This window comes from Acartia tonsa, chromosome 1, assembly GCF_053477335.1.
Source record: "Acartia tonsa isolate MP-2025a chromosome 1, ASM5347733v1, whole genome shotgun sequence".
Lineage (NCBI taxonomy): Eukaryota > Metazoa > Arthropoda > Copepoda > Calanoida > Acartiidae > Acartia > Acartia tonsa.
Window position 1 is genome coordinate 4711372 of NC_137260.1, and position 17889 is coordinate 4729260.

The 17889-nt window shown below is 30.5% G+C and overlaps 1 protein-coding gene across 2 annotated transcripts in view; it reads left to right on the plus strand.

Moving 5' to 3' along the window:
• The window catches only part of LOC145334157 (uronyl 2-sulfotransferase homolog pip-like), a 102236-nt gene extending 85995 nt beyond the window's left edge, over positions 1 to 16241 (plus strand). For both annotated transcript variants that reach the window (XM_080179539.1, XM_080179606.1), the window contains exons 11-12: positions 1561 to 1715; positions 14637 to 16241. In XM_080179539.1, coding sequence (XP_080035665.1) covers positions 1561 to 1715; positions 14637 to 14812 — 331 coding nt within the window. In that variant the 3' untranslated portion in view covers positions 14813 to 16241. The remainder of the gene's footprint in view (positions 1 to 1560; positions 1716 to 14636) is intronic.
• Positions 16242 to 17889: the final 1648 nt, after the last annotated feature.

Genomic DNA, 17889 nt, shown 5'->3' on the forward strand with positions numbered 1-17889 from the left:
GCTGCGCCCCCCAAAAGAACTCTTAGCCTTGAGAAAATGTTTGGTAAAAGTGAAAATATAATCATTTTTTTCCTTCATTTTTGGGCGGGGAAAAGTTATGCAGTCAAGTGGAGAAAACGCTCACTTTCATCATATTAGAGAGACAATGAAATAATAGTTTTAATTAGATAATAAAGTCGTTAAACTATATTAGTTATTTATCGCATCATATTATAGACAGCTTTCGGCGGATATTAAGGGTTAACAAAACTGGTATTATTTTTAGTTTAATATTCGTGAAAAATTGTCTGTTAAACGATGTTATAAATGATTTTTCAGTATGGCTGTAACCGGTTTAGACGCCATACTGGTAAAATTTATAATCTTATGATGAAAAATTTTTATGATGTAATTCTATCTAAGACTAAAAAGCTCTGAAACATCTATACGGTACGTTCTGTGCTTTTTAGATAAGCTGTAAATAAAAGTTTATTCTCTAAATGGATATAAATTGAGTAATAAGGTTGGTTTAACTAAAAGATCCCAGCGAGCAAAGAATTATTTCTAAAATAAATTGAAAAGTAGGATGGGGGGGGGGGAGGGGGGTTAAAAGTTCCCCCCCATTTAAGAATATCTAACATAGTCCTATTTAACAATTAGAACCAGTTATAACTCCCCCCCCCTCACCCTTTATATATTTGATTTATAACATAATATGGAAATTTAAACATAGGCAAACTTGTTCATTGAGCAATGTTCCTGGGAACGGAAAATAGAGATTTCTTAGAGTAATAATTATATGGAACAAAACTTCAATGGGATGTTTAGTTTTTACAGGTACCCTAAAAGATTCAAAATGCAAAGACAGTATAAAATGAAGTACTTAACCGATTAAGTTCTTCATTTTAGGGAAGCTCCACATAGGTCTAGGTGGTTGAATTTAAATTTTCGTATGGTTTAAGGCTGTTTTTCTGCTCTAATTTTACCACTCTAACTGTATTTCTATTGTTAAAAGGACGAATTTCAAAAGAGATTTACTTTTCAATTAGGGCGTAAAAATGTGAAATTATCCACGCTTTCTTGGGACCGTGTCTGTGCGTCTATTTGTCCGTCATTCTGTCTTCAAAACGTTAAGATACGTGTCATAAATAAATACCTATTGATTTGAAAATTTTTCTTTATTTTAAAAAGTAAATTCTATTTACTTATTATTCACAAAACCTTTCAATTTGAAATCAGACATTTTCACCAAGAACCTTATGAAAGGTATTTAAAAAGAATGTTTGGTGATTTTCCTTAAAGTGCCCAGCGAGCAAAGACTCCCTAACTTATTTTTGAAATTAATTTAAAAATAAAGATGGGGACCGGGATTAAGTCCCACTGCAGTTCTCATTAGCCCTGCGGCGCTACCCTGTATCCCATTTAACCTAACCTAACCTGAGCTAAACGAGAACATAAACACACGAAAAACAACTTGATTTAAAAAAAAATAGGGAAGGGGGGGGGGAGTTAATGCTCGACTAGTGTTTTTCAGGAAAACCACCGAATATTTATAATATATAATATATTTCTATATTTTAGGGGCTTTAACACCGAGGTGGCCATGAGAAAGGCGAAGGAGAACGTGGAACGTCACTACGCCGTGGTTGGTGTACTTGAGGAGCTCAATAAGACCCTCACTGTTTTGGAGCATTATGTACCCAGATTCTTCAAAGGAGCCTTGGATACTTATTGGAGTAAGTACCCATTAGAACACGTGATAGATAAACAATAATAAAATATACAGATATATAGAATAAAATTGATGTATTTGAAAAGTAGAAAATGGATATATAGATATGTACATATAGATAATTAAAAAAAGTAGATAGATAGATAAACGAATATGGGCTGCCTTAGTGGATAATAAAATAGATAGATATGCCGCCATATAGATGGATAATAAAAAAACAGATAGATGGATAGATACATTCATATAGAAAGATAATTATAAAAGTTACTTTTTTAGAACTTTAAGGGAATAAAAACAAACATTTATATTGACAGATAAAAAGTTAATATATAAACAAAGGAAAATTTTGATTCATATTTATTAAATGTTCTGGTCCATAAGTAAATATAATTATTATACAAATTAAAGATACAAAACAAAACATTTTCCTTCAAGTATTTTTCCTAATCAATTGCTGTAATACACAGTTTCATCAAAAAAACAACTAAAAATGCTTTTTTTAACAACGTTTATAAGATTATTGTAAGTTTCAAAATAAAACTTTGCATGCTCAAATTACTAAATTTACATCGTATTTAAAGGAGATGGGGGGGAGGGGTAGGCAGTGACGTCCAAGCTTTTTATTTTGAGAGGGGGTTTTTAAAGGTTTGAAGGGGGTAACCGAAGGGGGTCCGTCCGTCCGTCAGTCAGTCAGTCAGTCCGTCCGTAGCGCTATGGGGGAAACGTGATTTTCTCGGCTCCTATTCAAGATAGACAGCTGAAATTTTTAGTGAAGATTCATATGACATATGCCCATCTAATCTATACATTGTTTTGTCCGTCTGTCTGTTAATTGGGGTGCTAGATCGATTCCTAGATTTTTACGTTTTTGTAATTTTCTCGATTCCTGTTCAAGATAAATGGCTGGAATTTTCAGGGATTGAATAAATTTAGATTTTACATATTTCGATTAAGTTTTATTTAGATGCCTTTATTGGTTGGGGTGCTAGATCGATTCCTAGATTTTTAAGTTTTCATGATTTTTTCAATCCCTATACAAGATAGACAGTTGAAATTTTCAGGGATTGAACAAGTTTACTTTATACATAATTCCACCTATTTTTATTAAGATACCTTTATTGGTTAGGGTGCTAGATCGATTCCTAGTTTTTCAAGTTTTTGTGATTTTCTCAACTCCTGTTCAAGATAAACGGTTGGATTTTTTAGTGATTAATTAAGTCAACATTCTTCATATTTTGACCAAGTTTTTTAAATACTTACTTTTTTTGGGGGTGCTAAATCGAATTTTAGATTTTAACGTTTTTTCTTATTAGCTTAATGCTTCAAAAAAACATTATACAATATACATTTTAAAAGGTTTCGTGATTTTTGTTATTGCAGTTTTTTATTACATACTCTTTAGATCATTTCCAGTTGTCTATTTATAGTTTTTGTAGCGAAGCTACTTATGGATGTTGTCATCCTTGTATTTTTTATGTTTTAATGGGGAAAAAATGGGGCGTTTTAAAGTTTAAGGGGGGTAAACACTCTTTACCCCAACCCTTGGACTTCAATATCCTTTTAAAGTGAAATGGAAATCATTTGACACTTTTAAATAAGCCACAACTTAATGGTTTGAACTTTAAACAATAAATGTAAAAGTATAGATCCATAATCCAGACAACTACCTGGCCCATGTGGTGGGGACCTTTTTCGTTTGTTAGCAAATTGCTTACTGCTTTTTTAAAGCGACTTGGCTGTTTTTATATTTTCTACGCTATTGGCGGATATTCAAAGACCCAATTAAATGGCGGCATAGGGTAAAGTTACATATAGCTCGTGTCCCCTTTATTTTTCTACTTTAATCTTTAAACTAGCTGTAATGTAGAAACCCATCTGGTACAGTAATTTGGTCTGTAATGAAAAAGAAAAAGAAAAAAAAACATTTTTGTTCAATTATATTTTTCCTCTTTCATGTTATTTACTGTGTCTTCCTGGGATCTAAAGGGATAAGACAATGACCGATAAATTGTTGTACATCCCAAATCATACCATTTCTGCAGATTACAATTAGTGGTTGAAATGTTTGGATACTCAACTTTACGAACCAACCTTTCGCTTTCTTTACCTCATCCCCTTCCCCTCCTCCTACTGGATGAATGAACTGACCAATGAACGAGTTCCCTGTTAGCAAGCTAAATGTCCATTGTCATAATATCCACGTGTATTCTAAATCCATTATCCCTCAACCTGTGAAGGTTGTTATCTCCGTAATCATTTATCTTCTTCGGGAAAAAGGATTCTTAGGGTATCACGTCAGAAAACGACAGCAGGTATTTGGTGATTTCCTTAAAGTTCTCAGCATGCATACAAATTCCCCTTACTTTTCAAAATACTAGCAACTGCAATCCTAACATCTAGGGGCTCTATATTTGAAAGAATATGGTAGGGCAGAAAAATAGCCTAAAATCATCCGGAGACCTATCAGTAGCTTCACTGTAAAGTTGGACCATATCGGTTCAGTGGTTAGCGAGATCCTTTGCTACAGACAAAAAAAGCTTATTACTTTATATATCAGGATTAAAAAAGGGATGTTATACTTTTTAAGATATTATAAAAGGGATGTTGAAGTTTTTTTCTATATGACCAACCACTGCGTATTCCCTAAACCTGTTTCTAATATAACCTAACCGAATCAAAGTAAAACACTAGCATACGAAAAACCTTACCCTCTTAAACATCTCGCGAAGACATAAAACTGCCACAACTATGTCTAAAACTCTATTTCATACCCAAGAATTAAAAATGTATTGGAAGTCAGTTTTAACGCGCATTTTTTCTAGCCATGTGCTTAATTTACAATATTACATTACTTTGCATTTCTGACTTGATCAAATTCTTCTGTTTTTAAAAGCGAAGCTTTTCTATAATTAGGGTCGGTCCGTCCGTCCGTACGTCCGTCCGTCCGTCACTCCGTCCGTCCGTCCGTCACGGATAGCTTTTTTCGTTAATTTAGGCATGTTAGAATTGTCCTATCGATTTCAAACTTTGCATGGTGATTCCTGCAGTAGTTAGATACGATTTAGAAAGCGTAGCAACTCTATAATCATTACCAAAATGTCCGTACGTCCATTTTAAACATGTTGATTTTTTTACTTTTTTAACAACAAATTTTTATATGATCTAATTATCCGATTGATCTGATTTTTTGTATACTGATTCCTGGGACAACAAAGTACAATATTATAAGCGAAGCAACTCTATAATTCAGTCCTAAAAATGTAAGTATGTCCATAAACATCATTCTGTATCAAGCAGTTTTTCAACAAATTTACTTACAATTTTGCATCGACTCTTATACATTTATATTCTGATTATTCAGTTCTGACACTATACAAGTGTTAATGTCCGTTTGTCCTACCGTTTCAGTGCTTCGCTTTTATGGATGTTGTCATCCTTGTTTTTTAATTTTTTTGTTGATGTTGCTAAGAAATGTACATACAAAAAAACAAAACAAATGTAGACATTACAATAAATTACTTCAATTAAAGTTTGAGGTTGACATTGAATGGAAAATAAACTGATAACCAAAGTTTATAAGCACGATATCTCATTCGTTAGCATAAAAACTGTAAGGTCTTTTATTAAATCTTGATAGGGTTGTCTAACTATTTCAAAAATATTTTTAATCTTCAGAAGGGGTAAATCTGTTGATAGTAATTGGGGGTTTACATTTATCGTCTATTTTTAAAAGAAAGAGTGCCACTTCTCTTCCATTGAAATGGATCCGGTTATAAATCCTGAAAAAAACTTCCATGGATTAATATTAATTGTCCATAGAAAGGTGAATAAAACAATTGATCTATTATTATGAATTCAACCTAGTATTTTTTTATAGTAAAAGCTACTGTGAAATTACTAAAAAACATACTATTTCGTTTTTTTCCATGATCCCAAACTTTTTACTAATCCAAATCTCTTTCCCTCGTAATCTTTAGCAGGGAGGGAGGGTTCATTGGGCTAATTATTACAGAAGTCTCCAAAGTTTTATAATAACGTTTTTTTTAATCGTTGTCTTAACAATTTATTAACAATTTAGTGACTTTCATGAATTTTGATTAGATTGTTCATTAAGTTTAAATTTTTCAACCTCTTTTTGTAATCTATAGAAGGTATGGTTTTGTGTATTATCATCAATTTATTGGCTATTGTCTTATCCCGTAGATTCCTGAATCTTTTGTATTGGAAAGTAGGACACATTTCTGAAATCAATTAAACCATTAATAATATCAACGACAATAGAACATCATGTAAATTAAATTATTTTTACATTGAAGCTTCTCTATAATTAAGGTCGGCCTGTCCTTCGTCTTTATCAATGGCAAACTATGCATGGTAATTTTTATAATAGTTAGGTAGGATAGGTAAGCACCTCTATATTCGTTCCATGTTATAATTATCTTTTATATCTGATTTTTGGAATACTGATTCTTAGGATATGGTACAATATTATAAGCGAAGCATCTCTTTTATCAAGTTCCAAAATTGTGTCCATACATAGTCCTGTATTTAAGCAATTTTGCAACAAAGTTGAATACAATTAATATTGTGCTATACTAATTTAGTTCTGACACTCTACAATTGTTAATGTTAAATGTTCGCTTTTCTGAATGTTGTCATCCTTGTTTAAAAAAACCTTCAATAAAAAGATTAACGTACTACTTTTTGGAAAATATTTGAAAGATTTTTTTGCTTTTATAATCTTGATAATAAAAATTAGAACATATTAAAAGAAATACATTATTTTCCTTTGACAAAAGTAAGGCGTACTACATTTAAATTGTATAGGAAAATTTTCAAAATAATAACAATTTTATTATTAAAAGCAATAATTTTCTTTAATTAGGGTCTGTCCGTACGTCCGTACGTAACGGATAGCTCTCTATAATCTTTATAGCAACTCTATAATCGTTAATAAAAAGTCCGTACGTGCATTTTAAACATGTTGTTTTTTAACTTTTTAACATTAAATTTTTATGTGATAAAATTATCCGATTGGTCTGATTTTTGGAATACTGATTCCTAGGACAACAAAGTACATTGTTATAAGCGAAGCATCTCTACAATCAAGTCCTAAAAATGTAATTATGTCCTTAAACAATTTCCTGTATTTAAGCAGTTTTCAGCAGATTTACTTACAATTTTGTTTCGTTCGACTTTTATACATTTATATATTCTGATTATTCAGTTTTGACAATATACAAGTGTTAATGTTTATTTGTCCTACCGTTTCAGAGCTCCGCTTTTATGAATGTTGTCATCCTTGTTTTTTACTTTTCTTATGCCCAAAAACTATTGTTCTAAAACTTATTGAATTATATGAAACATAAGAATAAGAATGTTAAATTAAAAGTTGGAAGATTAATGCGTTGTTTCATTAAGAATGTCAAACTAATAAGAATTGAAATTCTCTAGAGTAGTGATAGATCTAGAAATAACTCTAATATCAAATCATTTTAACATTATTTGGACATTATAATAACATGTTTACAACTCTATTTTATAATCTCTATTGTTAGACTAATGATACCATTAAGTTGACCCTATAATAAGATGTTTATAATTCTATATTATAATCTCTATTGTTAGACTAATGATACCATTAAGTTGACCCTATAATAAGATGTTCATAACTCTATGTTATAATCTCTATTGTTAGACTAATGATACTATTAAGTAGACCCTATAATAAGATGTTTATAACTCTATATTATAATCTCTATTGTTAGACTAATGATATTATTAAGTTGACCCTATAATAAGATGTTTATAACTCTATTTTATAATATCTATTGTTAGACTAATGATATTATTAAGTTGACCCTATAATAAGATGTTTATAACTCTATGTTATAATCTCTATTGTTAGACTAATAATACCATTAAGTTGACCCTATAACAAGATGTTTATAACTCTATATTATAATCTCTATTGTTAGACTATTGATACTATTAAGTTTACCCTATAATAAGATGTTTATAACTCTATGTTATAATCTCTATTGTTAAACTAATGATACCATTAAGTTGACCCTATAATGAAGTGTCAGGTTAAGTTGCTCACTGTAAAACGCTTAAAAAAAAGAAAATTAGCCTTAAACATGACCAATAAAAAGCATAAAATAAAATTTCAATATCAGATTCATTCGCTAATTTAGAGCTTTTAAATCACACCTATTTCAATATATAAATTAATTTGAAAACACAAAAATTTTACATATTTTTTTAATAGTATTATTTTAACAACCTTAATTAAGCAAGCCCATATTCAAATTTTGCTCAAGTTTAAATAAAACTAAGAAAAAGACACTTTTTTTGTTTTAAAAAAGAACATTAAACTGTAGTAAGGGCATTAGAGTATATGTAGATTGAATATATACTATAAAGTTGATACTGGTGAACTATATAAAATTAAAATGATAATAATTTAATGATTTTTGCCACGTTTTCCTTTTATTATTTAATTTTTAAGTAATGACATTTTATTTGGATATTGACATTAATTTAAATAAGCAAAATGTTATTTTACAGTAATATCAATCGATATATTAATACTTGGATGTTGCACCAGATTTCCATGTGCTCTAATAAACTAACCTCTCAGCTGGCTAACCCCGATCCAAACCCGTTACCCATTCCACTTCCCTTTCTCCTGGATGAACGAACTTATCAATAAATTAGGTCCATGTTAGCACGCTAAATTGACGACTTTTTTACCGTGGCATTATATCCATTATATCCTATATTCAGTAATATCTTTTTTTTCTGAAAATGTCATTTCATGATTTTGATTGTTTCCAATGATATCTGCAATTCTTTCATCAATAAGGTATTGAATAGGGTTGGGCCGGATACCGGATATCCGGCTGATTTCTAATGCCGATTATCCGGTATCCGGCCGGATATATGGCCAATACTCGATAGCCGGCAAATACCGGATATCCGGCATTATAAATCAGCCGGATATTCAATTTTCGAATAGTTTTAATATCCGGTATCCAACCGGATATAGAAAATGGCCGATCAAAATAGGTTTTCCGGGACCTATGAAAAGCCACAATGTAAAGTTGAACCATATCGCTCCAGCAGTTAGCGAGATCTTTCGATGCAAACAGACACACAGACTTACTGACATCTTGTTACTTTTATATAAAGATACTGGAGGATAGGCCTCTAGAGGCCTCTGGGGGGAAAATTGAAGGTGTGTGATGTAGGGTCATTTTTTTCTAGAGGCGATTTCTCTTTGAAGAGAAACTGTAATAGGAATTATCATGCCATGTTATAAATTGATAGGACAGTTCTAACATGCCTAAATTAACGTAAGGCCTATCCTTTACAGACGGACTGAAATTTTGATTAGTTGAAATGAACACCTTTAAAACAAACAAAACGATTTTCTTTACTTGAAAAGCTCGGTTTTTATCCGCCAAAATTTAAAGTAATATAATTTAATATATGACTTATGCAGGGAGAGAGGGGACATTGAGCTGTTTATAGTTTTATAACGTTCTCTTATTTGTTGGCTTAACAACTTTGAAGACTTTTCTTGAATTTTGATTGGTCAGTTTAGAGTACAAACGTTTCAACCACTAATTATAATCTACAGAAGGTGTAATTTGGTGTATCCTCATCGGGAATGTACATCAATCTATCAGCTATTGTCTTATCCCTTTAGATCCCTGCCTTATATGACTTATGTCTTATATATACCATGCGTTAATGTGCTTAGAACCTTTTTACACCAGGCTATGGAATTCAAATAAAAAGTAGGATTTCACTACTTCAACAGAGATTAAAAATAACCTGGATTCGTTACAGCGAAATAAAGTTTAATTAACAAGTTCGTTCATTTGTTGGCTTTAAAACTTTTATTAAATCCACCTTAGGTTGTAAAATCTAGCAGTATCCAAACTTTTTCACCTATAATTTTCACTTTCTTATTCCATTAGATCATTGGATAAAATACATAAATATCATATCAAGAGTAACACATTATTATTTCATTTTCCACTAGCGGCTACGCCCCTAGAAGCCTCTAGGGGCACTTAATGTAGGAGGGGGAAAAGTCGACCTCATCCCATTTTAAATTTGAAATTTAAAAGAGTCAAAAAAAAATATTTTTTTGGGGGTAGGGGGTGAAGACACCCTCCCCAAAATAGTTTAAAACCTTCCCAGGACACATAAGAAGCTTCACTGTAAAGGAGAACAATATCGGTTCAGCGGTTAGCGAGATTCTTCGGGACAGACTACTTTATATAATAGGATATAAATAATGAATATAGGACATACCTGGATATATTGATAGGGGAAAATGGACCTCATTTATTGGTCAGTTTTTTAATCCAGTAGGAGGGGAGGGGATTAGGTGAAGTCATTTGATGGGGTGTATCGTTATTTTAACAAGCTGTGATCATTACTTTATCAGAGTACATGAAAATCTGGTGCAACATCCACAAGTGATAATATATTGATTTATATAAATGATAAAGGACTTTTTCAAAATTTAAATCCCCAAGCTATATGATTTTTAGTATATGCATAGGTCCATGATTCGCAGAGCGAGAAATCACATTAACACTTTTTGCCCTTCTTGCCATTTTTTTTCGGGTGGACATAATTTTGATAATTTTAACCTCTCTCAAACACAGTAAATAAACATTTAAATGTAATAGCGTTAAACATTTTTATAAAAGATATTTAATGAAGTTTTAATTATGAAATAACAATGCAAAATATATTTTTTTTTGAATTAAGCTTCCCGTTTTAGGGAAAGTTCACAACGGTCTTTAGATAATTTAGGCTATTTAGGATGGTTTTAGACTATTGTTCTACCATCTCCTTTCTTCTTCGACTAAAAGGCCCTAAGTTCTAGTGGCACCGCCGCTGTTATGATATAAATTGAAAAAAAATCATAATATTATTTCTGAACTAAGTAACTATTGTTTGAAAAAAAGTATTTATATATTTTTTATAATTTTATATACTTTTTTTCTCTAAAAAAATATTTAATATTTAAAGAACGTCTATGTTATATTCAGTGGGTGTCTAAAATCTAAATGTACTTTTGCTTTTTTGGTTATCTAAACATGATATTTTTAAAAGCACAGCTTTTCTATAATTAGGGTCGGTCCGTCCGTCTTAAGCTATTTTTCTTAATTTAGACATAATATAAATGTCCAATCATTTTCAAACTTTGCATTATGATTCCTATATCAGTTAAGTATGATTTATGTACAATTTTGATTAGACTTACAAATTATTTTTTTTCTTATTAAGTTCTGACGATCTTCAAGATTTATTGTTCGTTTGTCCTTCCTTCTAGATTTAGAGCTTCGCTTTTATGGATCCTGTCATCCTTGTTTATATGCACTTTCCTTTGTTTTAATTTTTTGTCCTTTTTTCTGTTTTAATTTTAAGATTACAGATACTGTATTTGCATTTATGTTAAATGCGGCTGCGCCCCCGGCATTTTGGTAACTTTAAAACAGCTTTACCTTTATACAGCTTTTCAAATCAGGAAACAATCGTTTTAGTGGAATCTTAATACTGTATACAAGTAGGTATTTTTATTATTTATTTCGAATTTTTTTTTACCGCTTGGCCAACTTCTTAAAAGAGGAAGTTTTTTATTGAAGTTTTTTATAAGGTTTAAGTCTATAGGAAGTTCCAAAACCTCTAGGGGCGAGGTCTCTAGAGGCTAGGTGTAAGGCTTATAAAAAAATTACAAATTTGAATTCAAGAGGGTACTTTTGAAGCAAGTAGAAATAGAACAGATAGGCAAAAGTGAAAGGGTGTCCCTTCAGTTTTACAAATAATTTTATTGTAAATTGATGTACATCCTCAACGATATACACAAAATTACCCCTTCTGTAGATTACAATTACTGGTTAAAACGTTTGGACATTCAATGTGATGAACCAACCAATCAATATTCGTTAAAAGTCCAAAAGTTGTTTAGCCAACGAATAGGAAACCGTAAATATAACACTTTGGGGACTAACGTAATAAACAGCCCAATGTCCCCTCCCTCTCCCTGCAAAAATTTACTAATTCTTATTCAATAATATATTTTGTCAAAATTATTCTAAATCCTTCTCGGACTACTGCAGACTTTTTTTTCTGGCGCGAATGTTGAAACACCATCTAGAAAATCCGCGAGTATAAAAAGCGGAGCAAAAAGCGTGAACTGATCAAAACTGATTTGATTTATATACAATCATGGTTTATTTAAATATATAATGCAATATGTATATAACTAGCCCCTAGAGGCCTCTAGGGGCACTTGAGGAGAGGAGAGCCGAATTTTATAAATTATAACCCAGTTTATTATTTTAGATTTTAAAAGAAAAAGTAAAACAATTTTTTTTTTGGAAGGGGAATTTTTTTCTAGGGGCAATTTCTCTTGGGAGGATGGTGGTACCCTCCCCCCAAATAGTTATAAACCTTCCCGGGACCTATGAGAAGCTACCCTGTTAAGGAGAACCCGATCGGTTCAGCGGTTAGCAAGATCCTTCGGTATAAACACACAGACAAACACACAGACAAACACGCAGACAAACACGCAGACAAACAGACATCCTGTTACTTTAGTATAAGGATAAAGGAGTGATTTCACACAAAGTACCAATTGAGCATTAATATCCCTCTTATTTTTAAAATAAAAAGTCAACATACAGTTTACACCAGATTATCATTTACTCTAATAAATAAAAACTTATAGCTAGCGGGCTAACATAACAAACCCCCCACCCCATTCCCTACTGTAACCCATGTCATACCCTCCTATTGGATAAACGCACTGACCAATAAATGACACAATAAACAGCAATCTAAATTTGCGACTATTTTTCTCCACGTATATTCTACATTTTATTAATTTATTTGTAGTTTTTAAATTTAAATCTATGATATAAGATTTGTACTTTGTGTATGCACATTTTCAAACATAATCATTTTGTTCAGCTGTTAGCGAGATCCTTCGCTACACACAGACAAACAGAAATATATCCTGTTTCTTTCATATAAGGATTGCCCTAAATTATTTTCATAAAATATGGTGTAAATTTAAAATAATTCTCACTTCATTAACTATTTAAAAAGACAAAATATTTTTGTTCAATTCAGTCTTTGTTCCTTTATCATTATGGCGGGTTCTTTAAATATTTATATTATTGATCACAGTACAATTTTTCCAATCTAAAGCATGTACTTTTGATGTTACTTGTTTATTCAAGGAACCGGCCTATAAATTTACTATATCCTGATTTCACTTTTGTGCTTTGACAATACAATTTTGGACTTTTATTGAATTTTGATCGGTTTGTACATTAAGTTGATTGTCCCAATGTTTCAACCACTAATTATAATTTACGGAATGGATATTTTTTTAATCATCATTAAGGATGTAGATGAATTTATCGACCATTGTTAAATCCCTTTAGTTCCCTGCCTACTTTCACAAATTCTCAAGCTACTTATTTTTAAGCTTCTTAGCATAACTTTATTTATGGAGGGTAAATACCCGTTATGTAATTGCCCTAATTTAGTTCTATACCAATATGGATATATTATTACTTGGATGTTGCATTAGATTTTTAAATTCTCTATGAAATGATACTCACCCCATTTACCCAATCTCCTCCCCTCCTACTGGATAAGCAAACTGACCAAAAAATGAGTTCCACATTAGAAACCTAATTTTACGAAATTGTCATCATATATTCATGTATTCTATATCCATTTCTGTAGCAGAATTTTTTTTTTTAAATTCTAATCTTTATCTAATTGTATTTTTAGTAGCATAGCTAGCTACTCTATAATTCGCTTTGTCTGTCCGTCCGTCCTCGACGCGATGTAGGGAAATGTAATTTTCTCAATTGCTTTTTGACTCAGTTTAAATCCCCTGTCTAAAGAGCATCCAGTATATAATATCAACATTTACTTTTATGTTTGAAAATATATGATTATTTTGTGCTTCGCTAATTATAGAAGTTTTTATCCTTGCTAGTTTTGATTTGTTTCTGGTCCATTTATGATTGTATTTTTCCTTCTTATTCTTTAATTAGATATGAAGATAGAAAGATAGATTGTCCTATGATTAGATGTATAAGTATCAATAGATAGGTCTTAGTATGCTTAGATATATAGATTGAAAGTTTAAAATAGATAAACATAGATAGTTTGATAAATAGATGGGTAAATTGATAGATATACAGATAAATATATTAATAGATTGATAGATTAAAAAATGGATTGATTAATAGATGGAGAGATAAATAGATTGATAGAGTAATAGATTTATATATGGATATATTAGTATATTAATAGATGGATAGAATAATAAATGGATAGATTAATATATGGATAGGACAATAGATGGATAGATTTAAAGATGGATAGATTCAAAGATGGATAGATTTATAAATGGATAGATCAATATATATATAGATAAATAGATGGATAGATTAATATATGGATAGATAAATAGATGGATAGTTTAATAAATGGATAAATTATAAGATGGATAGATTAATAGATTAATAGATTGATAGATAGATAGACTAATAGATTGATAGATGGATAGATAAATAAATAGATAGATTAATAGATGGATAGATTAATAGAGTAATATATGGATAGATTGATGGATATAATAGATTAATTAATTTTATCCATACACTCAAATTACTTTTAAATTAAAAAAAAGGGGGGGGGTTGTTTGGATATTACTTTAGGTTATGTTAGAATATATTTGGTACTAGGTATCCCTCCCCTCCTACAGGATGAACGAACTGACCAATAAATGATGTCCATGGTAGCAACCTAATTGACGACAATTTTACCCCAATTTTTCCTAATTTGACTAATTTAATCTTGTAATTTTCAGGAGAGGTGCACATATTCTCCAAGATCAACAGGAACATCTACAAACCAAAGGTGGAGGAGGCAACCAAGGAGATAGTCAGACAGAACTTCACCAGAGAGCTGGAATTCTTTGATTTCTGCAAACAACGTCTGCACAAGCAATACCTGGCGGTTCTGCAGGCTAAACAGAATCCTTGATTGTGGCGAAGTTTTAGAACCTTTTTTGAATTTTAATCATATCTTAGATTTTATCAGAGAATTTGATCATTTTAACAGATAGAAAAAAAACTTATTATTAAGCATTTTAAATCTAATGTCTTATTTTTTTCTAATGAAGATCTTAACATGTGCCTGTGAAAAATGACGTCATACAATACAAATGACCAATGATAGGCCATTGATATACATTTTAATTGACCAATGGTAGGCCAGTATGACGTCATTTTTTTATTGGTACTATAAAGAGATTATTTTCTAATAGAATTTTCAAATCTTTGTTATTTTTTTGATTGATTTAGGACAATTGCCCAACGACCAAAACATATCTGTTAAATAAAAATATAAAATCAACAAATTTTATTTATATTCAGTTATTTCAAAAATTTTAAAAGATTTTCCCAAAAGGAAAAGAAAATTTATTTTAAATCAACAATTTATTTATAGAATATTATTTTTTTATGATATAAAAAGTACAATTTGATATTACTATGTAAAATATATAATGTAGGTACTTAAAGTTACCGAATTTAAAAATACCAAGAACATAATTTTGCTACATATTATTATATAATTATGCATTATTTTACCATTATTTATACATGCTTGTTGTTAAAATCTGAGATCTAGTGCAGTTCACGGTAAAATGTTGCTGGTAACGATTATTCAAAGATTTTTTAAGATAATCGTTACCAGGAATATTTTACCGTAACCTGCACTAAATCCAAAATCTGTATATTTTTTGTGTTTTTAAATCTAAAAATACTTTTTTTTCTAGTTTAATTTAATCATATCTACCGCAGTGCAATGTAATCTTAAAAACAATTTATTTTTTTTTCTGAATAAAAATCATACAACGGTGTAAAAATCCCAATGTAGCATAAAAATGTCTCTAATTCAAAAAATCTTTTTCCTAAAATGTTAAAACAGACAGACTGTTTAAACTATTGAGTAGCTTTAGTACTGTTTTAAAAAGCCTATACATACAACCTTGTAAAAATCAAAGAAGCCTTTTATTGTGTCTTTAAAAAATGACGCCATACAATACAAATGACTAATAAAAGGTTGATACACAGACTAAATTACCAATAGCCCGCCAGTATACATTTTAATTGACCAATGATAGGCCAGTATGACGTCATTTTTAAAGGCACTTTAAAGAGCTTCAAAATCTAAACATATCCATTCAGAAGAAAAAAAAAATATTAAAAAAATTGTGATAAAAATAAAAGTAAAACAACTATTTTCTTATGTAAATAATTAAAATTAAAAAGTTTTACTTTATTATTATTATTATTAAATCTAATTATTATAATTATAAAAATCCTGTAATGTTATTATTGTTTGTATTATAATATTGTAAAATTAAATGTATCGCCCATATTGGGAAACAATAAAGATAATAAATTTGTTTTGATTTTTTAAAAATATTTTGTGGGTTATTATCTTAAATATGGAGTTTTTGCAAAACTAACAAATTTTCCAAAAAAACTGTATTTTTTCTCTGAAAAATTAAATAAAGTCATTGACCTTAAATGTAGACAGGATTTTTTGCCTGCAGCTTAAAATTTCGATAATTGCTGAACCGATTGAGTTTTCCGTTTTATGACATCTTCTTATAGGTCCATGGATTGTTTCAAATTTTTTCTTTCTTTTTAAATACAGATGTACAATAGGCAGGGGAGAACAACCCCTCCCCCCATCTCAAATTTCCCCGGAGAGCTCTTGGGTCGAAGCCGCAAGTTAACCTTTAAAATGTAAGTTAATTTATTAGTTGTATTATTGGGATATACTGACTATTGTAACGGAACAAAAGCTGGCAAATTTACAAAAAGAACTCACTTTATTATCAACAAAAGCTTATGTTCGCGGCGATTATTTTTATAAACAAGGATGACAACATCCATAAAAGCAAAGCTGTAAACTTAGAAAGTAGGACAAACGAATATTCACATTTGTAGAGTATCCGAACTTTATAAAATTTATAAGTCTAAATAAAGTTGTATGTAAGTTTGTTGCAAAATTACTTAAATACAGAAACGCAGGAGTGTTAACATATTAATTTGATTAAGTATTTCTCTATAGATTAGGTTAGGTTAAGATATGAATGTACAAATAAGTCCCCTGCATGGGTTAGGCATTCTAAACCTAAAAGATGGTCTAAAATAGGTTAGGTTAGGTTAAGTGTCCCCTTCGATGTTTAGGACTCCTGCGTTTGTCCTAGGACCTTTTTAGACTTGACTTTAAAAACGCTTCGTCAATAACATTGTACCTTGTCGTTCTAGGAACCATTATTGAAAAATCAAGCTTCTTGTAATAGAGTTGTACCTTATAGCACCAATTTGAAATCTAATAGTCGATTCTAACATGCTTCGTTTAACGAACAGAGCTATCATTTTAAATTTCGGACATTCCTGAAGTTATAAAGTAGCTGTGCTACTTCTAATCGATGATAACCCGTAAACTCTGGGATAGAGGGGACATTGGACTGTTGAATATACTGGTGCCTAAAGTTTTATCACTAAATCATTTTTTAGTTGCTCAAAAAACTTTGGGTATTTTTGTTTAACTCTGATTGGTTCGTTCCCAGCTATTATTTTTCAAAGCTAGTAAAAGTGGCTGACTCAGATTATGACGTCAAAAAAGCAATTAACCAATTAGATGCCAATAAAAATTTTACCATTGGTCAATTACAGTGTATACTGGCCTCTCATTGGTTAATTGTTTTTGACGTCATAATCTGAGTCAGCAACTTTTACTAGCTTCTTATTTTCCGAATGTTTTAACCAATAATCTATAATACAAATTTAATATAAAGAAGGCAAATCTTTTATTATCAATGAGGATGTATATGAATTTATCTTGCATTGTCTAATCCCTTAACAACCCTGCGTAAACTTGTTTATGCTAATGAAGCTCGTCAAAATGTTTTTCTATGGCTTTTTGTGGATTTATAGGAAAATTGGCATGAAATTAACAATTTTCTGTAGTTTTCCCCAAATTGGTTGTTGAGCATTGAAATCCTCCATTTTAAAGATAGATCTAAAATAAATGAAGAC